Below are 27754 nucleotides of genomic sequence, written 5' to 3' on the forward strand. Positions count from 1 at the left end.
GGTATGTCTTGGCCTTGACTACAGATAATCCAAGTCAGTGTCAAATAGAAGACAGCTATCTGGAGTAAATATCTTAGATATAACTGTCTTTTAGATCTCTTTTCTTCAGCATTTGGGTGTAGTCTACATGCGGGTACACATGTATGAAGTCCCTAATCCCTAATATGCTTTATAAGATTCTATTTCATTGGCAATCTACATGGTACGTTAGTGGGCTTTAAGCTCTCCAGCATCTCAGGATAAAAGACAAAGGTCCATGTTATGTCTCTTGAGACTCTGTCATGTGTCCAAGAATGAGTGTCAGGCTAGACTGTGGTAAAGCCGGCATCTGCTCCATATTCTGATGACCCTGTACTGTTGTTTAAAGTTTGTTAAAACTGCCATTCTGACTTGTGCTTTATCTTCTAACTATATTTTATTTTATGCTAAGTTGTAATTATATAATTAATAAGTTAAATAATTTCGCATTCCCAAATTATGTTATAATGTTTTCAAAGAAGACCATTTCAGGTATGCATACAAGGGGCCAAGGCATATGTCTAGAATCCTAGTACATAGGAACTCTTACACAAAAACAGTTGGGTTCCTGAAAGCAGGATGTAAAACTCCCATGTGAAAAATGTCCTCCTTACACCAGCAGGAAACAAAGAAAGGCAACTGTGGACAAGTAACTAAAACATATGGGGGACTAAAGGAAGATAAGAATTATTTTAACAAAATCTGTTTGACAGATATCTCTTGACTTTGACTCCCTTTTTCTGGTGATAAGAATGCAAACTTCATAAAGCTAAGTTGCTTCTCTCTGCTCAACTTAGTATATAAACATTTAGCCTGAGCCACTTCTTTGGGTCTTCATTTTTTTTTACGGGGATTCCCATGTATGTGTAAAAATCTGTATACTTTTCTCTTGTTAATCTGTCTTACATTAATTTAAGACTCAGGCCCAGATGGAGACCCCAGGAGGATAGAGGTAAAGTTTTGTGCCCCCTGCACTATATATAAAATAAATAAATACTTACCAAGTATTACAGGGGCTACAAGAGACTCTTGAAGGAGGCTGAATCGCGGAGAACCATTACTTTGTTATTTTAAGGTACATTCCTTAAATATTAATTATTCTATTTCCAAAAAAACAGTGTGAAAGCACATTCTAAAGTTAGATCTGATTTTTAGTATGATCTATTCTTCTGCTTCTCTTCTAGAGAATGAATATTAAATACTGTTCTGATCAATAATAGGAATTCAGTTAGGATTTTTTAAACTGTTTCAACTGAGGTAAGTGGGTGGAAGAGGTGGGAGTAGTATATTAGAATCTCGGGGGAAAGATGGGAGAGCAGATAGAGAAGTAATATTCAGAGTTTAAAAACAAAGCAGCACTTTTCTCCAATACTTTTTTGTGTTTTTAGTCACAGTATTTAATGTTTCAAAATTTCAAATAACATTAAAAGCAGGGCATATGTTAACCCAAAAAAGGGGGTGGAGAAACACCAGCATAAGGGAATTTTTTCAAATCTGAGGAAATCAGAGACTTCATTTTTTTGTCCTCAAACAAAAATGCATACAAAAGGCATTTAATGCATGTTTTGAACCGAATAGACTCATTAGCCAACTAATCCAAAAGTACTTAATTCAACAAATATAGGCACAGAAAAAGGTAATAATACTCTTAGAGAGTTGTGTCCAGGAATTGAATACCATGACGGTCTAAACTATAAGTGGAAAAGTAAATCCTCAAACCCAGCATGACACCTTTGTAACTCTGAGTACATGTATCTTTCTGACCTTTTGTGTTTCCAGCTGTTATTACCTTCGTAAACTTTCATAGAAAGAGCTCCTTATTATCCTCCCTGCTTTCATCCCCTGGTGCCTTTTACACAATAAGCATACATGCTCAGGTTGAGAACTGCTGTGAGTCCTGAATTTCTGTTTCCTCAAGCTGAGCATCCAGAGACAACTAAGATTTTCAATTTAGACTTCTTGGGCTTTCAGTCCTAGAATCATATTATTTCCTACTTGCTGTCAGGCTGCAGATCACTGATAAGGTTCAAACCAATCAGTTCTCATGGTTAGAGGTAGATAAAAAGAATACCTATAGTGCAGGCCCCTCCCAGCCCAGAGGCTCTTCGTGGGTACATGATGGACAGCGTCCTGAAGTCCAAGAAATACCTACCTCCAGCTTCAGAACATCGTGCTGCAGTTTACGCTGAAATTCAAGGAAGTTTTTGATCGTCAGCTTCCCCTTAAGATCAGCTCCAAAAAAGTAGGTTGTGAGGGCTGAACACAAGCCGGACTTGAGGGTGTTACCAGTTGTAGGACGATCTCTGTGACGCATTCCCATGCTGGTTTGGGAGCGAATAATGCTCTGAACCTAATGGAGAAGCAAACCCCAGTCCATAAAAATATTACAAGGTAGAAAATGTAGAAGACTAAAGAGTAATAAGAATCAACTAGAATCAACTAGTTACTATCTGCCTACACTGTGCTACAATTCTCTCTTTTAATGCTCACAACAATCCTATGAGATAAGTCCAATGTTATCCTCATTTTACAGATGAAGAATTTGAGGTATGCTGTTGAGTAACTTGCTTGGAGTCAAGTAGCCAGCAAGTAATAGAACTGGTAACACACATGCTTGACACCTTTATAATTGGGATGCTCTTAAAAATATCTCTTGAGAAAAAAGTATGCATTTGTTTTAGGCTCAAAACCTCACACACAACACTAAAATAATCATCAAACTCACAGTAATACCTTCCATATCTCAGGAGACTTTTAAAAATTTCACACTTCTACTATTGACTCTCCAGTTGGGATGAGAGGCAGTACAGCTATAGGCAAATACTTGATATCTAAGAGAGGTGACACATTAACTAGAATGAGAATGCGAAATATAAAGTTGGTACGGAGCAATTCTCCAAGAGAAGATAGGGAATTAGTTTAATCTTTGAGAAATTTTAAATGAGATTTTGAGAAAGAATAATTTTGGGGGCTAGCAACCATGGCCTAACTATTGATATACAAAATGAGCTTTTTGATGCAAGTCTATGATTGCTAAGCATTTTTCCCCCACTGGTTCCTGCAGTCTTTTCTACCTCTTTACAAGCTAATAAAAACAACTATTCAGAATAAAATTGTGATATGTAAAGACAGATAAAGTTATATTATAATAGATAAATAATATATATAGCCTTGTGAATGATTTTTAAATTGCTAAATTAGAAAAGTATAATATTTAAAAACTTAAAGATGTGTAACAATGGATTTACTTATTTAAATGTCTTTATTTTATTTATTACCTATGACCATACAAAAGATTTACTTAACTCAACTGAATAGTCCCTGGCTCTAAAAGGTAACAGTAGTATAATGGAAAGACATGAGATGAGGAATCAGGAAACATGGGGTCTAATTATGTTGCTCTACAGTACAAGCACAATTTATATAGGTCATTTAACTTCTTTGGGCCTTAGTTTTCTCACTGGAAAAGTTCCTGGTTAGAGTACACTGTCTCTAAGTTTCCTTATAACTATAAGTTAATATCATAAATGCTTCTGATTATGATTTTTTTCTGGGTTCATGTTTTATCAAGTGAATAAGACTGTTTGATGTTTGTTTTTCATGCACATGGAGATTTGAAAGATGGATTTTCAAATTATTTACGTTGAGGATTTTTAGACTTCAAATTGAAATATAGGATAATCAGTGCAGTGCTGCTTATATTTGAAGGCAATACACAATTCATTTTCTCTGCCTAACTGTGAGAACTGAAGAATTTTTTAGTAGCAGTGAATCAACACTGAGTACCCCTGTCAGGACCTGTCATGATTTAAATTTTGCCTGTGCTGTAATATTGTAGCTTATACACTTTCTATGGTGGAAACTGTATGTTAGCTTAAAAAATGTGGTGCTGACAGTCTGTGTGAAAATTTCATCCCCTTTCTCTGTCTCATAGCTGACAGGTATTATTTCTCATACTTCAATACTAAAGAAATTTCTGTCATGGCCTGGGTGAATGTAGCCCTGAAAGTTATATGAGTTTTTAAAAAAAAATCTTTGGGCTAGGTTAGTTCTATTTTATGATCTGCTATGAAATGGGTTAAGGAAAAGGATCCATGTGGAAGAAAGATCAGAGAAAGCTCACACTTTATTTAGAGCAGAGGAATGCTTTTTATTTTATTTTTTATTATTTATTTATTTTGGCTGCACTACACAGCATGTGGGATCTTCTCTGACCCGTTAGGACCAGGGATTGAACCCATTCCTCCTGTGGTGGGAGTGCAGAGCTCTAACCACTGGACCACCAGGGAAGTCTGAGTAATGCTTTTTAGTAATTTATGTTTATGCGTAACGAAAGTGATTTTTGAAAAACGATGAATGAAAGAGTCACATCAGGTATTAGTCTGCCTCATGTCACCTTCACTTGGAAGACACATAATGATGAAATGTGTTTGTCTTCATACTGGTCTGTTTAACTTTTTAAAATAAGCTTGACAAACATTCTGTCAAGAAAATACCTATTTAGCTAGAAATTAAAGCGAAGTTTGAATGACTGAAAACAGTGCATTTTTGACCTAATGAATTATTATATTGCCCAAAAATGTAAAACACAGAAAGATGAAGCTGAGAAACTTCTAATAAGAGCTATTCATCCCTGAGTTACCTTATAATTACTTTTCTTTTTCTAAAGAGTTTTTACATCAAAATTTCTTGTGATCAATATTACAAGTTGCATTAGTTTAACACATCCAGTTATCAGGGGATCATATTAGATGAAATTTATATTCTCTTCTCTGTCAGGTGAACACAATGGTGAAGTGATTGCTACAAGTCATTCAGCTCAACAGCAATGGCAAAAATATTGGTGAGGATGTGGAGAAAAGGGAACTCTCATGCACTACTGGTGGGAATGTAAACTGGTGTAGCCACTATGGAAAACAGCATGAAAGTTTCTCAAAACATTAAGACCGGAACTGCCATATTCAGCAACTCCACTTCTGAGTATTTATCCAAGGGAAATCAAATCACTGTGTCCAACAGATATCTTCAGCTCCCCACCATATTCACTGCATTACTATTTACAATAGCCAGGACATGGAAACCTAAGTGTCCCACTGGCAGATGAAGGATACAGAAAATATCACACACATACACACACGCACACACACAAGGGAATGTTACTGAGACATAATAAAAGAAGGAAATTTTGCCATTTGTGACAACATGGACAAACACTGAGGACATTATGCTAAATAAAGTGTCAGACAGAGAAAGGCTAATACTATATGATATCACTTATATGTGGAATCCAAAAAATAGCTGAACTCATCGAGAACAGATCACTGGTTGCCAGAAGCGAGGGGTTGAGGGTGGGCAAAAGGAATGAAGGTGGTCTAATGGTATAAACTTCTAGTTATAAGATAAACAAGCCTTGGGGATGTAAGCATGGAGATGATAGTTAACAAAACAAAATTGTATATTTGAAAGTTGCTAAGAGAGTAGCTCTTAAAAGTTCTCATCACAAGAAAAAAATTATAACTGTGTGACAATGAATATTAACTAAACTTATTGTGGTAACATTGCAAAAAAAATATATATAGGTCAAATCATTACATCACACACCTAAAACTAATACAATAAGTTAACTATATCTCAATAAAAATAAAATAGTTCTGTATAAAGTAAAGTAGTTCTGTATAAAATAAAATTTAAAATACCAAAATAAGTTCTATTTAAAATCATTTGATGCCACCCAGTAATATCAGTAAAGTGCAGAAATACAGAAAACTGAAGGTATTGGATGGACATAGCTTGCAAATTGAATAAATATCTATAGGTATTTTGAAATATTTGTCTCTGTGTAGTTCTTACTTAAAGATACACTATACCTGATACTTTTTCCTACTTCCTTTTTGCCCCTTTACTCATTTTGACTACAAAAGTACTTTCTTGCACATATATATTTTTTCCTGTTTTGAAAACACTTCTATTAATCATAATAATTATACTTGAAGAGGTACCATGATCCTCCAAGGACAGAAGTTTGATGGAAATGTAATCTCTTCCTAGAATTCAGAAGAAACTATATACATTTATGGCCTTCCCTGGTGGCTCTGATGGTAAAGAATCTGCCTGCAATGCAGGAGACCCAAGTTCAACCTCTGGGTCAGGAAGATATCGCCTAGAGAAGGGAATGGCTACCCACTCCAGTATTCTTGCCTGGGGAATCCCATGAAAAGAAGAACCTGGTGGGCTACAGTCCATGGTGTTGCAAAGAATCGGACACAACTGAACGACTAAGCACAGCACAGCACGTACATTTATGGCTAGGACCTGGTACAGTAAAAGGTATGGTATCATTTTTCCTTCCCTCATAGAAATCCTTTCAGAACATATGTCGTACATCCTTGTATTCTGGAATTTCCTGGCACAAAGAAGCTATTTAATAAATACTGACTGAATATATGATTGAACAGCCATAACTTAGCCTCTCAACATTAGAGTCTAATTCATGTTGGGGAATTAGAGCAACCTTGACCTGAATCATATGCTGAAATAATTCCTTACATTTAGAGTAAAAACAAACAAAAACCCCTCACCTATTATAAGTGGAGATAATTCTGAAAAATGATACTTTAGGTACTTCAAAAATTGGATAGCATCAGAATATACTATCAAGGCCAAAGTAACTCCAAGGCACATGAAAATGTGTTAAACATTAATGTATTTAAAGGAAATTTCCAGGAAACTTGCCTGTTCAAACTCTTCCATGTCTACTTCTCCATCTCCATTCAAGTCAAACATCTTGAACGCAATTTCAAAATTTCTCTGAGGAGCTGTAAGTTAGGAAGGAAGGAATAGCAGGAGGGAAGGAGAAAGGAAAGAGAAAAATATTTAGAAGGTATTGACCAAAAATAAAATCACTGCTTTTTAAGAAAAAAGGATGGTTAAACATTAAAATGTAACTTCAAGTCAAAGAATGCCACCACATTTATCTTGATTGACCTTTTACAACAGTTCTTAAAACCAAGAGAATTTTACCATGGCCAGTAAAGATAGTACTTATCTATCTTCGTGTTTCAACACTCTCTTAAATACTTTACTTTCTTAGAAACCATCTTCTTTTAATTGAATAACTTTAATGTTGTTCTGTTATTTAAATACAGTGTTATTTATCTGGGCATGAAAGTCTATTTGGGATGAGATATACTGCTGCAAAGTAAGAAGCTGAAACTATCTTTGTCTTGCCTTTTGAAAACAAGCTAGCTTTCTACCTTGTTCTTTCTAGTCTCTCCATTGTAAGTATAATCAGGAGTTCGGTGGATATCACTCTGCCAACAGGTTATTATTGACACTTTATCGATACCATTCTCCTCAGCGTCACTACAGCTCTGTGGTAAGGCAGAAAAGCACACGGTCAGCGACCCAGCCCCCTATTTTAATTGTATCAGCTTGATACATAAATTACTGAGTAAAGTATACTTAAATGTTTAAAAATCAAAATGAAAAATGCAAAACTTCAGAAGACATTATATTTTTTTCCCTTAAGTGAATGGTCAAAGTGTTTCAAGACTTCTTTAAAGTCCCAGATCAATCAAAATACAATTATTATATTTGAACATTAGGATAAAATATAAATTCAACAGCCCTCCTCTCCTTCCTTACCATGCTAAATATTCTAGTAAAGAAAACTAGGGACTTGGTGGCGCCCAGGCTCAATCCCTGGTTGGGGAACTAAGATCCCACAAGCTGTGTGGCATGGCCAAAAAAAGAAAACTAAGTCACTTACTTCCTTCGGTGCTTCAAATTTATATAGCTATAGAAAATAAAAGTAAAATTTCCTATATATAAATTTTCAGTTAACATCACTTTTAGTTAAAAAAATTAAAGACAATACGTAGACAAAAAAGTAAACAAGGGCTTAGTATATTATGCATTACTGTACACAGTTCATATTCCTGTCCTGCTCATTAATTTGTTAGTATCCACACTTTCTAAGCTTAAATTCCATTTTCAGCTAGCGAGCCTACTAGGTGGGTAAGCTCCTGGTTTTTAGTTGCCTGGATGAATCGTATGCTTCTCAGTTTCCATCCGCCTGTTTCACTTGATAATGGCTTCCAACAGGTTTGCTTTTCTTAGGCCACCAGTATGATTGCTGAGAAGGATGTAGGGCAGGGGGGTGGGGATTAGATTTTTGTATATTTATTGTCACTTCTTAAATTATTCCCATTTGTCTGGATGCTATCTTTTACTGAAGAGTTACTATGCGCCAAGCACTGAACTGGATAATTTTAAGCTGTTTTCCAATTTTGTACTCTCAATCCTAAAATTATTTCTTTCTTAATTTTTTTTTTAAACAGAGTAGGATGTTGGGGCTCCAAGCCACTAAAGGACTTGCTCAAATCACACAGCTAATAGGCAACAAACAGAACTGATAAGTGACTAAGGTCAACAATGACTTCAAACCCATAAACTATTCATTATGTTCCACAGCCTCCAACATGAAAATTGTGGTTCTTATAATAATAAACACATACTCTTCATTCTGGTATGCTCTAACTTAGAAATAAAACAACACAACATGACTCACTGGTTATGTCAGTCTCTGAAATAGCTTAGAGTTTCAAGTTTCATCTAAAGGACATTCCTAATATCAACGAAACATTGCATGTGCAATGCTCAGTAGTTTAAGCTTAGTTGCAATCACAGGCATAGGTAACATCAGATTCTGTAATGGGTTTGTCATGTTTTTTAAAAATTCTGAATATAAATTGTTCTTCCCTGTTGTCTCACAAGCTTAGCTCACTTCACTCACATACATTATTTACCTAATCCTTGTAGATACTTGAAATTTTAACAACTGCAGACAATGTGAGGCCACTGAAAGTTTTAAGCAGGGGAATGCCACAATCACACAGGCATTTAAAAAGAACTTCTCTGGCTACAGTATGAAGAATGTACTGGAAAACAAAATTTAGTCTCAGAGAACATCATTAAAGCTCCTGAAACTTGAAAATGTGAACTGAGGTGATGGCAGTGGTCGTGGAGAGAAGAAAACAAATTTGAAATGAGGCAGAAAGTATATTACTTAATGATTAATTAGCTGTGATGAACTGAGAGTAAAAAAGGCTGACAGCATGACTGGCTTAGGCTACCCGGTAGCTTACATATCATTAAAGAGAAAAAGACAATGTAGAAGTTTTGAGAAAAATTATTTCAGACAAGATCTGCTGAATTCAAGGAGTCCACAGCATATTCTGATGAAAATGTTCAGGAGATAGCTGGAAATATGGGTCTAAAGCTTAGAAGAGAGAGCTTAAAGCTAGTAGTCACATTAGCATAAACAGATACACACCTACATAGGCATGCTCAGTCGTGTCTGACTCTTTGTGATCCTATGGACTGTAGCCCACCAGGCTCCTTCATCCATGGGATTATCCTGGCAAGAATAATGGAGTGGGTTGCCATGCCCTCCTCCAGGGGATCTTCGCAATCCAAGGATCAAACACACACCTCCTGCATTGCAGGCAGATTCTATACCACTGAGCCACCCGGTTAGCTTCAAAGACCTGAAATGAAGATGTCCAAGGAGAACTGAAGATTGAGGAGAAGTGTACAGAAAGGATAGAAAGTAGTTGGAAGCTAATATTTAAGGTGAAAGTAAAAAGAGAGGAAGCAGTGACAAAGTGGTATCACACCACCAAGAGAAATGTGGTTCAAAATGAATACAAATAGGGGAAGATCTGGCCAGAGGCACTCAAAGGGTTGCTATTCATGAATTACAGCAGCATTCTCATTTCCTGTCTTCACTGATTACAGAGACAATGCAGAGTTTTTAAATTTTTAGGTTTATTATGATCTTCTATTCCTACTATCTTACAAGTTCTGTGATGGCATACGCACAAGCATTTAAAAGACTGAATGAGTTATTCTGGCAACTCATACTTATATGGTCTCCTACAACTAAGGTTAAATTCACTTTTACCAAACAAAGAACATCTTGTACTGCTTGAGGTTTCTTTATCTTTTTAATCCTGGCTTACTCTCAAACACAGTATTTGCTTTACGTGGAATGACTTTAAGAGTGTTTATTCAAGAATATGCGTTGACACTCTCAGGCTGAGCTCTTGTGCCCTGGTCACTGATACAGCATGTCAGGACAGCAGCCGTGCACATTCTGATCTCATTTAGGCCTTAGCAGTCTATCACCCAAGGTCCTTCCTTCAATCTTCATTTGCTGATCATATCAAAGCACTCAAGACAAGCAAAAAACCAGCTTGCCTTAAGTGAAACATGCTACACAGGAATAAGCTGCTAGGCAATTTTCTTGTACTCTCTTGTCTCCCCGTGAAAGTAGACTTCAGAGTAACTTTTAAATCCAGATGCTCTGGAAAGCTAAAAGTATCTTGAGTTTACATTAATTCACAACCTATTGCCATAGAAAGGTAGAGAGAGGGGAATTCTTTTGAATTTCAGGCTACTTGTACAGTGAACAGTGAAGCTTCGCCCCACCCGTCCTTGTGTTAATGATTCAATCTATTTTCTACACAGCAATATCTAAAACAATCCTATGTTGGGACTGATTAAAACAATGAGATTCTATACAAAGTTCATCACTCTACATCTTTTACCTATAATTCCATGATAGTTTTTACTACAAGTAAATGGAGATACATTAGATCTTGTTCTAGTGTAGAATAAAACATTTTTATGTTATTCTATTATTGACAATAATGACAATAGCAACAACAACTCTAGATTTGTTCAAAGCACAGTAGATTTTTCTACACTGTTTTAGTAATAAGTAAAAAACCATGTTTTTCTATGTATGTAAGTCAAATAATTAGATAGCAACAACATTAGGTGTCTCAAGATTTCCATGACTGTTTCACTTACTTTTTTTTAATAGAAAATGCAAAAGACTTGGGCTCTAATTCTGATTTTTCCAATCTAATGAGTTATTATGCCTTAAATTCTTTTTTGGTAGCACTGACGGGATGAACAAAAAAACCTGAATAGGTTAGATTCTAAACAAGTTTTTTATTTTCTGTTAGCTTGGTTCTCCTACCACAAAATTCCTACCTTATTATTCCTGTTATAAAATGATGCATAGGACAAATGAGGTAATTAATATGCAATATCAGAGAACTCTGAGTGAGGAGAAAAAACTGTATATAGTATGATGAACCTCCATTCAGTGATGAACCTGCCTAATGAATTTGTAAGGATGATCATATAGCCTCTGATTATTTCTGAGGGAGGTCACCGCTTGCAATGCTGGCCAGCAATGGCCATATTAATTGAACTTTTTTTCTCATGCAGAATGGGCTTCCCAGGTCGTTCAGTGATAAAGAATTTCCTTGTCAATGCAAGGAGACACAGGAGATATGGGTTTGATCCCTGAGTCAAGAAGATCCCCTGGAGGAGGAAATGGCAACCCACTCCAGTATTCTTGCCGGAGAATGCAATGGATATAGGGGCTTGGTGGGCTACTGTCCACAGAGTTGCTAAGAGGTGGATATGACTGAGCACACACCCACCACCACCTTCTCATGTAGAGCTCAAATCTAATTCTTTGTAGCTCTTACAAACTGTCCTAATTTAATTTTTGAGAGAAATGCAAAATATAACTGCTTCTCACCTTTATGATGTCCCTCTGAATACGTAAGAACATAGCGTCATGTCTCTACTAAAGATTTCTCAGAACCTCTTTCCAGAACGTCAAGGTTATTTTGTAATAGCCTTCTCTGGGGTACTTTAGGTGACCAATGGCTCCCATAAATGCAATATTCTAAAATGGTTAATTCTGGAATGACTTATCCTTTCTAGTAACAGTAGGACTTCTCTGCAGACTAATAACATTTTTCTTACATGAGGGCATAATGTTTTGCTTTTCCACATTAGGCTAGAGCAAAGGAGTAGAAAAACCTGCAAGATTAGATTTCAAAAAAGTTGCCCTCTCTCAATTCTCCTGAATTCTTCAAGGTATGACGGCTAGGTGCAGTCTGGAAGAATCTTTCTGCCGTTGTTGTTTTTTTTTTTTTTTAACATAGACTGGAAGCACTGTAGTTGTATTGTAGTATTTCCCTGGGATAATTTAGCTTCCAAAGGACGCTGCATAAAGTGAAAATATCCTAAGAATTTTTAAAAAACATACGTAAGCAAGAGCAGATCAATTTTCTTTTCAATGACATACTTGCTTTCTAAGTCTGATCTGATTTCTGTTAGTAACTATTTTACAGGTACTCTTTGATAATCTATTAGCCTTTTCAGCATTTTGTAATATTAGGTTTCATGTTACGTGCCAGGCTAACATGATAGCTAGCAAATGGACTGCAAATATTTGAAAAACAAAAGACTTAAAGAATCATAAAATCTAAGGACAAAGTCAAGAAATATTTATTATAAAGCTATACATTTTATATTTTATTTTTATATATAGTTAACTTTGTATAGAGGCATATTTATGTGAGGGGCTTCCCAGGTGGTGCTAGTAGTAAAGAATCCACCTGCCAATGCAGGAGACACAAGAGACACAGGCAGGTTCAATCCCTGGATTGAAAAGATCCTCTGGAGTAGGAAATAGCAACCCATTCCAGTATTCTTGCCTTGAAAATTTCATGGACAGAGAAACCTGGCAGGTTACAGTCCATGGGGCTGCAAAGAATCAGACATGACTAAGATACTGAGCACTCCATATTTATGTGAAGCAAGGCATGTGTGTGTGGGCATGCTCAGTCCTGTCCCACTCTGCAACCCCACTTACTGTAGCCCACCAGGCTCCCCTGTCCATGGAATTTTCCAGGCAAGAAAATTTTCTAGGCATTCTACTGGAGTGGGTTGCCATTTCCTGCTCCAGGGTATTTTCCCAACCTAGAGATGGAACCCACGTCTCTTGTGTCTCCTGCATTGGCAGGGGGATTCTTTACCACTGCTCTACCTGGGAAGCAAGACATAGCATGAACAGTATCAGTGGCTCAAAAACTTAACAGTTACACACTTTCTGCTTCAACTCCGAAGTCCCATAGACAGGCCTGCCCTCATCTTTGTCTTGTAGAATAATGTACTAAAATATCCACTATTAATTGTGCAATCCATCTGAAGTCACTGGAGATGATGAAAATAACTATAATATTTTGTTCTGTAATCAAGAAATGATTATTCTTAAAATGCAAGATGTGAAACAGCAAATAAAAAAATCCACATCTACTATAATTGGTTACAGAAGACACTGTACTGTGAAATAAAGTTAAAATCAAGATTTTCTCTGTTGGTTGTATTAGAATTACAATTTAAAACACTGTCATAACTTTTAGACTATACTAACAAATTTTAGTTAATAACCATTTAGTGACTCAAATATGCTCAAACAAGGGTAAGTTAATTGGACTGTTTCCTGAATATGTTTTCTGTAGTTGTGCAGCTGTATGTTCCCATTAAGTTGACATACAGGGGAATCAAACTATATAATATAAAACAATGAACACTTTACCACTTAAAATATCTAGTTTCTCCCATGATGAGCAATTTGAAATGATAAAATGGTACAACATTTTTATTGATAACTTCTGGAATCCAATATCAAGAAAATTTCCTTAGTGGAGGAAAAAAAGACAGTAAGGTGATCTGAAATAGCCAAAGTTAATGGTATGTAAATATATCAATCTAGTTCTTCTTCTTAGGTTTGCTCTTTTAACATGGTGGAGCGGGAACCCTCCATGATTGAAATGACAAATGCCAAAGATAAAGAAAAAGAGGCCCCAATTATCCAGGAGGAAAAAAAGTTATAAAGAAAAAAGTATTGAGTTGTATCATAATTTTCCACAACACTTGAATACTGCAGAGCAAGTTCTATAGAATCTTGAGGGAAAGCAATTTTAAGGGTTACATACAAGTCAACTCATCATTTATCTACATTAGCAACAGAAGATAGTCTCAGACATTCAAGGACTTAGAAATTGTATAATCCACAAAACTTTCCTAACAATATTCCACAAAAAACAGTAACAAAATTCATAAGCAGGGATTGGTAAACTATGATGTGCTGGCTATTTGTTTGTATATTGTTCATGGCTGCTTACAACTGAGTAGCTGTGACACAGAACTTATGACCAGCAAGCTTAAAATATTTATCTTGCCCTTTAAGAAAAAGTTTGCCAACCTTTGGTTGAGGAAATTCTTCCACCAACGATGACAAAAAAAAAAAAAAAATCAATCAAAATAAAGACTGGGAAGATGAGATCAATTAAGAAGTGAGCAGTAAGTTAAGTGAGCAATAAAATCAGTAGCAGAGTTAAGCTTAAATAATGGTTATTAATAAAACAATCATGGCATGCGGCATTTATTAAATGTATCAGGCACTTTATATAAATTATTTAATCCTCCCAATCGTTCTGTGACACTGTACTAATATACCCATCCCCTGTGAAAAAAGAGGGGACTAAGGTATTGGGTGTCCAGAATCAAAGAGCCGAGATTCAAATCTAGACATTCTACTAGAGTATGTACCACTCTTAGTCATTATACAAAAGTGGTTATAAAAATAATAAAATATAAGATAGTCCTTGAAAGAGAAAATATATAAATGTAAAATTATTTTAAAAAAATGACTTGGAATAAAAAATACCAGATTAAAACTGTAAAAACACTGTGTAGAGAAGAAAGTGAAAGGAAGCTAAATTTCTTGATTTCCAATAGAAGACATCAAAAGAAATAGATGATTCTGTCCTAGATACAAAAAGCCATGTCACCCTTGAACTCCCACAAATACGTACACACATCCTGATCCAGGGATCAAACCTGGGTCTCCTGCACTGCAGGCATATTCTTTAATGTCTGAGCCACCAGGGAAGCCCAGGTAAATCATGTCTTCTCCAAACCCCCATAAATACATATACACATACACATTTAAGTTAATTCAAAGGTTACCACAAATGGGAAAGCATTAAAATTATTTGGGAGAAAAACTCAATGAACAAAGCAAAAGCTTGAAAGAAAAAAATGGAAGAAAGCATAGAAAACAAGATATAAGGTGACAGAAGAACAAATAAATCACAACAAAGTTAAATGAACTAAACTGCTCTATTAGAAGACATAGAGCATGTCAGACTGCATTTGTTATTTATAAGAAATATATTGAAAATAAAACATCACAAAAAGTAAAGAGTAAGAGGAAATACAGGAAAACAAAACAGAAAGAAAGCAGAAGTGGTATTATTAATATGAGACAGAAATGAACCAAGAGCAGAAGAAGGATTAAGAACAAACACCATTTCCATATTACTCATAACTACCATCCATAAAGAATATCTATTATATATCTTTATGTACAGGATAATATCACATAAAAATATATTACAAAATATTAGGTATAAAGAAGAAATTACAAAAATTACTGTAATATCTAAATCTCTGACATTTTACAGAAAACTTAATGAGGTCATGGAGACTTTATATAATACAAACAACAAGTTCAATTTGATAGATATATATTGTCAATGTTAGTGTGTTAGTTGCTTGGTCATGTTCAACTCTTTGCAACCCTATAGACTGCAGCCCACCAGGCTCCTCTGTCCATGGAATTCTCTAGGCAAGAATACTGGAGTAGGTTGCCATTTCTTTTTCCTGGGGATCTTTCCAAAATGGCAACCCACTCCAGAACTCTTGTCTGGAAAATCCCATGAACAGAGGAGCGTGGTAGGCTATAGTCCATGGAGTCGCAAAGAGTTGGACACGACTGAGCGACTTCACTTTCTTTTCTTTTCCAACCCAGGGACTGAACCTGGGTCTCCTGCATTGCAGGTGGATTCTTTAATATCTGAGCCACAGAGTCTGCATGCATTTTTTAAATCTTCAAAGGAAATTTAGAAAGACATTAGATATTAGTCGACATACAAACAGACATACAAACACAACACACACAAACACAAGTAAAATAAGAAATGGCAAATGCAGAATTTTTACAACTATAATACAATTAAACTATGTCATAGGAATAAAACCACTGATCACCAGGTGAAGATGCTGAAAAAGCACTTGACAAAATTTTAAGCTTTCCTAATAAACTTTTTTCACCTGAGAAATAGAGATAGGAGGAACTTATTCAATATGGTAAAGTTTATCTGACAGGAAGATTCACAATATACGTAACTGAAAAATGCCAAAAACATTTATTTTAATATAATAAAGTGGGGATGCTCATTATTAGTGACAATATTTTGAAAGTTATAGCCAATGAAATAAAGCACACATGCTAAAACAATTAGCATTATTTGAAAGGAAAAGGTGGCAAGAAAACAGAAGAACTACACAAAAAAGATCTTCATGACCCAGATAACCATGATGGTGTGAACACTCACATAGAACCAGACAACCTGGAGTGTGAAGTCAACTGGGCCTTAGGAAGCATCACTACGAATAAAGCTAGTGGAGGTGATGGAATTTCAGTTGAGCTATTTCAAATCCTAAATGATGATGCTGTGAAAGTGCTGCACTCAATATGGCAGCAAATTTGGACAACTCAGCAGTGGCCACAGGACTGGAAAAGTTCAGTTTTCATTCTAATCCCAAAGACGAGCGATGCCAAAAAATGTTCAAACTATTGCCCAATTGCACTCATCTCACACGCTAGCAACGTAATGCTGAAAATTCCCTAACTCAGGCTTCAACAGTACATGAACCAAGAACTTCCAGATGTTCAAGCTGGTTTTAGAAAAGGCAGAGGAACCAGAGATCAAATTGCCAACATCCACTTGATCATCAAAAAAGCAAGAGCATGCCAGGAAAACATCTACTTCTGCTTTATTGATTATGCCAAAGCCTTTTGACTGTGTGGATGACAACAAATTGTGGAAAATTGCTCATGACATGGGAATACCATAACACCTTATCTGCCTTCTGAGGAATCTGTATGTAGGTCAAGAAGCAACAGACAGAAGAGGACATGGAACAGACTGGTTCCAAATTAGGAAAGGAGTACATCAAGGCTGTATATTGTCACCCTGCTTATTTAACTTATATGCAGAGTACATCATGCAAAATGCTGGGCTGGATGAAGCACAAGGTGGAATCAAGACTGCCAGGAGAAATATCAAAAACCTCAGATATGCAGATGACACCACCCTTATGGCAGAAAGTGAAGAGGAACTAAAGAGTCTCTTGATAAAAGTGAAAGAGGAGAGTGAAAAAGTGGGCTTAAAACTCATCATTCAAAAAACGAAGATCATGGCATCTGGTCCCATCACTTCATGGCAAATAGATGGGGAAAGAAAGGAAACAGTGACAGACTTTATTTTGGGGGGCTCCAAAATCACTGCAGATGGTGACTGCAGCCATGAAATTAAAAGATGCTTGCTTCTTGGAAGAAAAGCTATGACCAACCTAGACAGCATATTAAAAAGCAGAGACATCATTTTGGCAACAAAGGTCCGTCTAGTCAAAGCTATGGTTTTTCCAGTAGTCACGTATGGATGTGAAAGTTGGACCATTAATAAAGCTGAGTGCCGAAGAATTGATGCTTTTGAACTGTGGTGTTGGAGAAGACTCTTGAGAGTCCCTTGGACTGCAAGGAGATCCAACCAGTCAATCCTAATGAAATCAGTCCTGAATACTCGTTGGAAGGAATGATGCTGAAATTGAAGCTCCAATATTTTGGACACCTGATGTGCAGAACTGACTCATTGGAAACAACCCTGATGCTGGGAAAGATTGAAGGCAGGAGGAGAAGGGGACGACAGAGGATGAGATGGTTGGATAGCATCACCGACTTGATGGATATTAAGTTTGAGCAAGCTCAGGGAGTTGGTGATGGATAGGGAAGCCTGGCGTGCTGCATTCCACGGGTCACAAAGAGTTGGACGTGACTGACTGACTGACTGAACTGAACTTTTGGTTTCATTTTTTACTCATTGGTTGGTTCATGATTGTGCTGTTTAATTTCTATATTTGTGAATTCCTCAATTTTCTTCTTGTTACTGATTTCTGATTTCTTACTATTGAGGCCAGAAAGGTTACTTGATATGATTTCAATCTTTTAAAATTTGCTGACACTTGTTTTGTGACCTAACATATCATCTATTCAGCATTTCTTGTAAGGCTGAAGTATTTTTCAGGAAGCATAGAATTGGGTCTTATGCCTTTTTTTTTTTTTTCCCCACCCATTCAGCAACTCTGCACCTTTCAATTAGAGAATTTAATCCATTTATTGGTAAGGATTTACTATTCCTAGCTTGTTAATTTTTTTTCTTTTTGGTTCATTTTCTCTCCCTCTCGTATTCTTTTGTGAATGTATGACTTTCTGTAGTGAAATACTTTGGTTTCCTTCTTTTTATCTTGTGTGTACCTACTAGAGGTTTTTATTTTGTGGTTACCAATGAGGCTTATTCAAAATATCTCATAGCTATAAAAGTCTATTTTAAGCTGATAATTTTGATTGCACACAAAAATTCTACTCTTGTCTCAACATTTTGTTGATTTCACAATACATGTACACTGTATATTAACAAATTATTGTAGCTATAGCTAATTTGAACACTTTGTCCTTTAACATCTATATTAGATTTAAGTGGTTAACATGTCACCATATTGCAATATTATTCTGAATCTGACTATCTATGTAACTTTACTGGTGTTTTGTATATTGTCATATGTTTTATGTTACTAATATCCTTTATCTTGAAAAACTCCTTTCAGCATTTCTTGTAAGGCAGATCTAGTGGTAATGAAGTGCCTCAGCTTTTATTAGGGAAAGTATTTATCTTGCCTTCATTTTTGAAGGACAAATTTTTAAGGTAAAGTATTCTTGCTTGGCAGATTTCCTCTTTCAGCACTTTGAATATATCATTCTGTTCTCTCCTGACCTGCAAGGTTTCTGTTGAGAATTCAGCTGATAGCTTTATTGGGGTTCACTTGTATGAGATTTTTTTCTTCTGCTGCTTTAAAAATTCTGTCTTTGTCTTTGATTGTGGTCAGTTTCATTAAAATGTCTCTTTGAGAAGATCATTTCGGACTGAAATTTGGGGCCTGCCGATTAGCTTCATGAATTTGGATGTCCTACTTTCTCCCAAGGTTCAAAAAGGTCCCAGTCATTATTTCTTTAAATAAGCTTTTTACACCTTTCTCTCTGGCAGTCAGCATGCACTCCAGCGGCTTCAGGCTCTTGCATTGGTGCATACCTAGCAATGCGAGCTGATGGCATGCAAGGGCACAGACTGATTATCCCTAAGCATGTACACAGTGGTGGGGGTCAGCTGTAAGAGTCTAGACTGGAGAATTGCATTTGTGTAATTCAGAAGCCTGAACTTGCTGCTGGTGTGGGTCCCAGGTTCCAGTGGAGAGGGTGCTCGGGAGAGATGTTGGTGCTGATGTCTGTAAGTGCAAATATGCAAATACTTTTGGGATAAAAACCTGTGAAATCTGCAGAAGTCTGTGACAGCGGTGTTGGCCATTGGTTTGTTTAGTGGGGAAACGTGCTGGAGTCTTCTACAGAGCATGTGTCTGGCAAGTTGGTCACTCCCACTGCATGGCTTATATTTGTATCCTTGCAATTCTTTCTTATTCCTAGCCATCTCTACAATGTTTCAGTTTTGCTGGTTTCTGGCAAGGATGAAACTGAAGCAAGTCCTTTGTGTGATTGGGAAGATGCAGTTAAGTGGAGCTGTTTTTCCTTCCTTTTTATGCGGATATTCTCAAATTATTTGTTCTACTGTCTTCAGGAAGTTTCTTACATTAACTCCAGAGCTCTCCCAGATCTATTTTTGTTTGTAGATAGTTGACTGTTGATCTTTGTGGAAGGATGGAGGCTGGGGTCTCCTTTTCCATCATCTTTGTGACATCATCAAGTGGGACCCTCATTCCAGTGAATTCACTTCTGGGTCTCAATTTATCTTTAAAGAAATTTCTGAGATTTCACAGCAGGTTATATCCCTATTTTCAAAGATTTTATTACTACCACCATGTCCACTGCATGGACTTCACCATTTAGGGAATATAATGGTTTTGTCAGCATCTTCTTGAAAATATTTCTAGAACTATTATAGGAATTTATAGGTCATTTATAATTAGTGTGAATTCATTGAATCTGAGGATTCAAATTTTTTTTGACCTTAAATTTGTTGAGAAAGGAAACTTTGTTTTTTTAAAGGAAGGGTGAAAAGAGACAGAGATATTCCTTTTGTGGCTTAGCAAAAAGCTGGCTTCGTAGATCTGAATTAGCTCAATGAAAGAAAGGCTAATGCTACCTGTGGAACGGAACCTCCCTCTTTCTAACAAGACCACTTTGTCAACCAGGATGCTCCTGTTATCACACAGCTCCTGGATGTTCTCTGCCTCTCATCCCAATTATTATAGAGAGAGTCGGGGTAGTGGGGTGGAGGGAGGGAGGCAGCCATCTTTCCTTAGAGCCCTCTCCCTGATGTGCTTCAGCTGTCTGATCCAACTAAGAACTTTCTTCTGCTAAACAGCATGTGGACGGGCACTGGGTAATTTTGCTGCTTTTCTGCTGTAAGTTTCCCCACTAGACCTAATCTTGGATTACGTTTAGCTACACAGCACTAGCAATATGTGTGCTAGTGTTCCCTTTGCACAACCAAGGGGAAAAAGTAATTTTTTTTGGACGAAGAAATACATTTTACCTTGACATTTCACCAAAGACCAATATTTTCCTCTCAATTCGTCTTGGTACAGATCTAAGGGCTTCCCTCTGTGGAAAGAACCCAGGGAAGAAAGAAGCCCTATGTACCAACTAATGTTCCACTGCTGGAAAGCCCACGGAGCCAAGCACAAAACAGAAGGATGAGCTGGGTCAGTTTATAAATGACCAGGGAAGAGTTCCTGATAAATTCAGCACAAACTTTAAGACAGGTGAGTCTGGCAATGGACCTAATTGGGGTTTTTAAATCAGACCCAGTCCAACTCTGGCAGGTTTCTAGACCCAGTTCAGAAAAAGAAATGTGCAAAATCTAGACGCTCATAAAGCAAAACTGCAGAGCCAGGATCTAAGAGGGCCTCACCCACCATCTACAGAGGCAGTGAGCTCAAAGGGCTCAATAGCTGACAGTCATTACTGTCATCTGTGGCAATTTTCTCTACATTTTCTCTTTTTCTCGGTCTCTTATTTTCTTGAGATCAAGAATTGGAAAGGGAACTTCAGAGACCTGGATTCTCAGCCTCAGGAAAGCACTGCTCAGGAACTGTCCCGGAAAGAGACTGCATATATTGCATCGCATCTGAGACAGATGCTTCTTTATGATATATAGTACCACTCCGAGCCTCCTGTCTGACCCTCTCTTTCTTTTTGAATCTCTCCTCCTCATAAACACCTATAAGTATTAGAGTAAAAGTGCCCCATTTTTGCCCCTGCATTCATGGTTGCCTTTTTATCTCTTTCTATCCAACATGAAATAGTTTTATGAAAATGAATAGATAGTGCTGCCATTATAACATAAAAGGGGCTTTTCTGGTAGCTCAGAAGGTAAAGAATCTGCCTGCAATGCAGGAGACCCAGGTTTGGTCCCTGGGTTGGGAAGATACCCTGGAGAAGGCAATGGGTACCCATTCCACTATTCTTGCGTGGAGAATTCCATGGATAGAGGAGCCTGGAGGGCTACAGTTCATGGGGTTGCAAAGAATCTGATACGACTGAATGCCTAACACTTTCAGTTTTGGTAATATAAACAAGAATCACTGTATTATTTCATATACTGAAATGAATCCATTTTTAAACAGCGTTACTGATGGTGCATAGGCCAATCAGTTCAGTTCAGTCGCTCAGTCGTGTCTGACTCTTTGCGACCCCATGAATTGCAGCACGCCAGGCCTCCCTGTCCATCACCAACTCCCAGAGTTCACTCAGACTCATGTCCATCAAGTCAGTGATGTGATCCAGCCATCTCATCCTCTGTTGTCCCCTTCTTCTCCTGCCCCCAATCCCTCCCAGCATCAGAGTCTTTTCCAATGAGTCAACTCTTCGCATGAGGTGGCCAAAGTACTGGAATTTCAGCTTTAGCATTATTCCTTCCAAAGAAATCCCAGGGCTGATCTCCTTCAGAATGGACTGGTTGGATCTCCTTGCAGTCCAAGGGACTCTCAGGAGTCTTTTCCAACACCACAGTTCAAAAGCATCAATTCTTCGCCGCTCAGCCTTCTTCACAGTCCAACTCTCACATCCATACGTGACCACTGGAAAAACCATAGCCTTGACTAGACAGACCTTTGTTGGCAAAGTAATGTCTTTTCTTTTCAATATGCTATCTAGGTTGGTCAGAACTTTCCTTCAAAGGAGTAAGTGTCTTTTAATTTCATGGCTGCAGTCACCATCTGCAGTGATTTTGGAGCCCCCCAAAAATAAAGTCTGACACTGTTTCCACTGTTTCCCCATCTATTTCCCATGAAGTGATGGGACCGGATGCCATGATCTTCCTTTTCTGAATGTTGAGCTTTAAGCCAACTTTTTCACTCTCCACTTTCACTTTCATCAAGAGGCTTTTTTTTTAGTTCCTCTTCACTTTCAGGCTTCAGCAATACATGAAACGTGAACTTCCAGATGTTCAGCTGGTTTTAGAAAAGGCAGAGGAACCAGAGATCAAATTGCCAACATCTGATGGATCATCGAAAAAGCAAGAGAGTTCCAGAAAAACATCGATTTCTGCTTTATTGACTATGCCAAAGCCTTTGACTGTGTGGATCACAATAAACTGTGGAAAATTCTGAAAGAGATGGGAATACCAGACCACCTGACCTGCCTCTTGAGAAACCTATATGCAGGTCAGGAAGCAACAGTTAGAACTGGACATGGAACAACAGACTGGTTCCAAAAAGGCAAAGGAGTACGTCAAGGCTGTCTATCGTCACCCTGCTTATTTAACTTATATGCAGAGTACATCATGAGAAACGCTGGGCTGGAAGAAGCACAAGCTGGAATCAAGATTGCTGGGAGAAATATCAATAACCTCAGATATGCAGATGACAACACCCTTATGGCAGAAAGTGAAGAGGAACTAAAAAGCCTCTTGATGAAAGTGAAAGTGGAGAGGCCAATCAGATTAGCCCAAAGGAAAGCACTATTTATAGTCTGCCTAAACTACCAAGATATAATTTACTGATTTCAGATAAAAATCTTTACTACTTCTGCTGTTTTTATAGGAATTAAAAATAAATTTCTTGAAGTTTTAGGAATAAGTAGAAGACAATATATGGTTTATGCTGCTAATATGCAGTAGGTGAACCCAAACAGATTTCTTTTTAAAATTTATGCAACTTAAGTTTTGTTCTGAAGGTTGTGATAGAACCCTCTATTTTGGAAAATAGATTTTCCTTTATTCAAACAGCCATACTTCTATATACAGAGTATGATATCTTATAATTTTTACTCTTATTTAGGTACATCCTATATCATACATACAAAGGATGTATATAAATATCTATAGATATATACCCTAAAATTAATGTGACATACAATATCACATATGTGTATCTGTATATATACATATTTCCTGATCAATTCCAATATAGATGCTTTATAAAATATGTTTCTCCCTGGTTACAATTAAATGTATTCATATAAAAGATACACCTTCTGGTTACAATTCATTTTCTTTTCAAATTAGCAGAGATAATTGCTTTAAAATTGTAAATTGTAGGTTTCATTTGATTCTTAGCAAATTTATACATCCACTTCTGTTAAAACTCTCATTTTTGCATATCCAACTTCTTGTCACACAGTGAAGTCAAGAAGTCTTCTAGCATTAAGATTTGTTTTATTCAACTCCTTTTTTATGACTTAGAATTTTCATCAAAAAAAAAATCTTATTTAAAAGCATATAGCCTTTCTGATTGGATAGGGAAAGGGATGAGGAAACTCTGAACCTTGCATACCTTCCCTCCTCACCAAGAAATCCATAAATGGACTCTGCAGACCTCCTAATGTTTTGTGGACTGTGATTTGTAAGTAGAGAGTAGTATATATTTAAACTTTAAAATTATCTGTTATTTATTTGAAATTAAAATTCAATTTGTGTTCTGTATATTTACTTGCTAAATTTGGCAACCCTCTTACAAACTATTATCTTAGTGAAAAGAGCTCTCAGTTCCATAATAGAGAGGATTTTCCCAAGCAGTATTTGTAAATACGTTGAACACATGACAACTTCCCTAATTTCAGTTCTCCAACTAACACAATGAGTATAATAATTAAGGCCCTAACTACCTCACTGCAGTTATTCTAAGAAAGAATTAGGCTTTAGGGAATTCCCCGGCAGTCCAGTGATTAATTAGGACTTTGTGCTCCCACTGCCAAGGATTTAGGTTCTATCCTCGGTTGGGAAACTAACACTCCACAAGCTGCATCACATAGCCAAAAAAAAAGTAATACACTCTAGCCAAAAGGTTCAATATGCAGTTATCACTGATGTTAGTTTTTAAAAATTGTATTAAAAAGCGCTAACTACTAACTGCATATCAAGGGTCATTTATTAATGCTTATTAAACATTCAAAACTCTGTTTTCTTCAAGTTGTATTGTAGTTTGAATGGAAATAATTTAATATTTTAAATAGAAAAAAAAAGAAGACAGGTGACTCCATCTGTGAGAATAATGGTGTTAGGATAAAACTGCTTTGAATATTTTTACCTCTGGTTGGTGAAACAAGTTGAATTATGCACTATTTTGCAACAAGTCCCAACATATGATTTATTATTGTTATTCAAAGTCTATGAAACAATTTCTTCTCATTACCATCAAACAGTTATATATTACTTTACATTAAGACTATAGTTGAAAAGAAACTATTGAAGGAAATATTAACAGTGACTTCTCTGGAGAAAATAATTATGGTTTAACTTAACTGCTTTATCAGGCGAGACTTTGCATCATTGTTTTTCTTAATGTGAGGCATTTAATACTCTCTTTATCTCAAAGATTCATATTCCCTTAGCTTACCAGCAACTCTGTGACAGACAAATGACACAGAAAGACTGTAGCTAATTATATAATTGTCTAGGAGCTTCACGGAGTTAATGTATCTAATTTGGCCCTAAATAACAGATTAGATATCCAACTTATTTGACCCATGGAGGAATTCCAGGTACATAAATACATTTAACTGTACTCTACGTTTTTTCACTAAAAGAATCTAACATCTTTTCTTTTTTCATTTCTGTACACTAAGGTACCAGTAAAATAAACTTTGGAATTCTATAGTACCAGTCAACCTAGACATGTGAAAGACAAGCTTTCAATACAAAACTTAATTTTAAGAGATGTTTTAAAAAAGGAAAAATTTTAGAATCATTAGAGAAGATTAATAAACTATGCCTATCATCCCAAACATCCTTACTTGTTATTTATTAGTAATAATTAGAGTAGCTATACTTTTTTCCAGGGATTCCCAGGTGGCCCTAATAGCTATCCTTTTTTCCACTCTAAAAGAAAAAGTAAAACGGCTAAAAGAAGAAGAAAAAGGGAAAAGGGAAAAAAAGTATAGAGAATTCTGCTGCTGCTACTAAGTTGCTTCAGTCGTGACTGACTCTGTGCGACCCCATAGACAGCAGCCCACCAGGCTCCCCCATCTCTGGGATTCTCCAGGCAAGAACACTGGAGTGGGTTGAATTCTAGTGCCCACTAATATCTGTGTTTTCCTTGAAAGGGATGGTGGTGGCAAGGGCACATAGGACCTTGTAGGCCACTGTAAAGACTTTGGCTTTTACTTTGAGATTAAAATCTGAGAGAGACTGGAAACCTCTGGGGAATTTAAAGCACAGGAATGATGTGATTTTATGGTGGGATTCTGGATTATTTCAAAGTAGGTATGACAGGATTTGCTGACATCAGAAATGTAAATATTCAGACTATTTTTAAAAATACACACAGAACTCAAAACACAGACACACACACTCTTTCTTTTCCCAAAATGGAATCATGAAGTATGTATGTTCTGACTCATCAGTATATTGTGAACAGTTTTCTATGCTAATAAATCTCTGTGTTACATATACAAAGTGCTGTATTGAATTTTATTGCATAGATTTATTATAATTTGTTCAGCCATCTGTTTGATATTTGAATTCTTCCCAATTTATTTTCTGACTATCAGTATCATTACACATGTGTCATTCTATTAACCTAAACTTGCAGAAATGTAACTGCAGGGCCAGAGGGTAAGCACTTATGAAAATGTCTGAGAAACACTGCCAAGATTCTAAAAAGGCATGTTAATATTTTATATTTTCACTAACACTATCTAGTCAATTAAATCTAAGTGTTATTCCAATAGTTAACTCTGACGCACAGATAGCTTTGGGTACACTATGGATTTGTTTGTCAATGAGAGGAAGAACAACTAATTGCCCCTTCATAAGAGGTAATCAACATTAATCTTTATCCCAGTTTCTTGGATTTCTTTAGACTTTTGAGAGTGATCTTAGTTTAGGAAAGATTTCATTCACCTCATGTAGTTTGGAGGACTAAGCCCAAGTCTAAGCTAGTTTAACTGTAGCATAGATTGGGTGGTAAAGCTGCCCGGTATGCAAGGTACAGCTTCGATGCCTACAGTTTGTACATCTCCTAGACAAACCCATAACCCTTCATTTACAAGTCTATAATCGGCCACAGGACCCCAAGAACATGGGGTAGGAGGAAGGGAGTTACGACGCTCTTTTTAGCAGTACTAATTGGAAAACCCTGGCTTCTACTTTAACAGATTCTGACAAGGAAAAAAAACACTTAGAAATTTAATGTATATTCTTAAAACTTAAAATTTATATTGCTTTTATGTGAAAATCCTAAAATAATGAAAGAAACTACAAGAGATGTTACTATGAGCTTACCACCCTTACACATAGACTCTGCAATGGCTACAAACAGAGTTCTTTATTCTTTATTGTGTCTCGGTGTGATTTATTTTATATCAAATGGCAAGGTTTTCTAAATAATATGAAGCCCTACCTGTCAAAAACCTGAGATTAAAAACTTCATAAGACTGTGAAATGTTTCTGAATTTGTTCAGCAAGGCTTTAGCTGTGCAGACACTTCTTCCGTCTAACTATTGCTCTTCTTCCATTTACATCTTTTCTTGAAAACACATTTCAGCCCTGATTCTATATATCTATCTATCTAGATTATCTATCTACATAACTCTTTAAATAAAATTTCACACCTGAAGAAAAGAAATAGCAAATGTTCCTACTTCAAGGTATATAACCCGTTTTTATACTATATCTCTGCCTCAGTTGCTAGATGACCTTCAGAGGGCTGCCAGAAACAGTCTTGCATTTAAATAGATCTTCCTTAACACTGTTATTTGACAGTTGTGCTACAGGAAGAGTATTAAATGCCAGAGATGTCAAAAATCTTTGATTCCCCAAGAGTTTCTGGGAAGTAGATTCTAAGGCATGCCAGTGCTTTACCTTTTTATTAAGGTCACATCCTTCTTCAGAAATATATTTTCTTCAAATGCATGTTGCTATTTTTATGGCCAAATTATATACACCTGGGTGATAGATTCCCCACCCCACCTTCTTAGATCTAAAAAATATAATCATCTGCTTGACATTTATTTCATTCTATGTGGTTTCATTCCATTCCTTGTGCTCAATAGCCAAAGTGACAATTTATGCCAAGATACAACTTAATGCATATGTGCTTATAATTAGCTGCTTTAATAAAGAGATTAGATATTTAATACTTAATCTATGCTCATTCTGAAGGATCCTCTGTACATGTGACTTAGTTTGGTGTCACATAAAAAGCTATTTTTTTGGTTTAG

General features: G+C 36.5%; 2 protein-coding genes across 5 annotated transcripts in view; one reads left to right on the plus strand and one right to left on the minus strand.

Moving 5' to 3' along the window:
* The window catches only part of MICU1 (mitochondrial calcium uptake 1), a 224005-nt gene that overhangs the window by 90055 nt on the left and 106196 nt on the right, over positions 1–27754 (minus strand). For all 3 annotated transcript variants that reach the window (XM_055535443.1, XM_055535436.1, XM_055535453.1), the window contains 2 exons: positions 6751–6833; positions 2171–2368 (listed from right to left, as the gene is read on the minus strand). In XM_055535443.1, coding sequence (XP_055391418.1) covers positions 2171–2368; positions 6751–6833 — 281 coding nt within the window. The remainder of the gene's footprint in view (positions 1–2170; positions 2369–6750; positions 6834–27754) is intronic.
* MCU (mitochondrial calcium uniporter) overlaps positions 1–27754 on the plus strand; it is a 438436-nt gene that overhangs the window by 12414 nt on the left and 398268 nt on the right. The gene's annotated exons all lie outside the window — the stretch shown is intronic.

This window comes from Bubalus kerabau, chromosome 1 (genome assembly GCF_029407905.1).
Source record: "Bubalus kerabau isolate K-KA32 ecotype Philippines breed swamp buffalo chromosome 1, PCC_UOA_SB_1v2, whole genome shotgun sequence".
Classification (NCBI taxonomy): domain Eukaryota; kingdom Metazoa; phylum Chordata; class Mammalia; order Artiodactyla; family Bovidae; genus Bubalus; species Bubalus kerabau.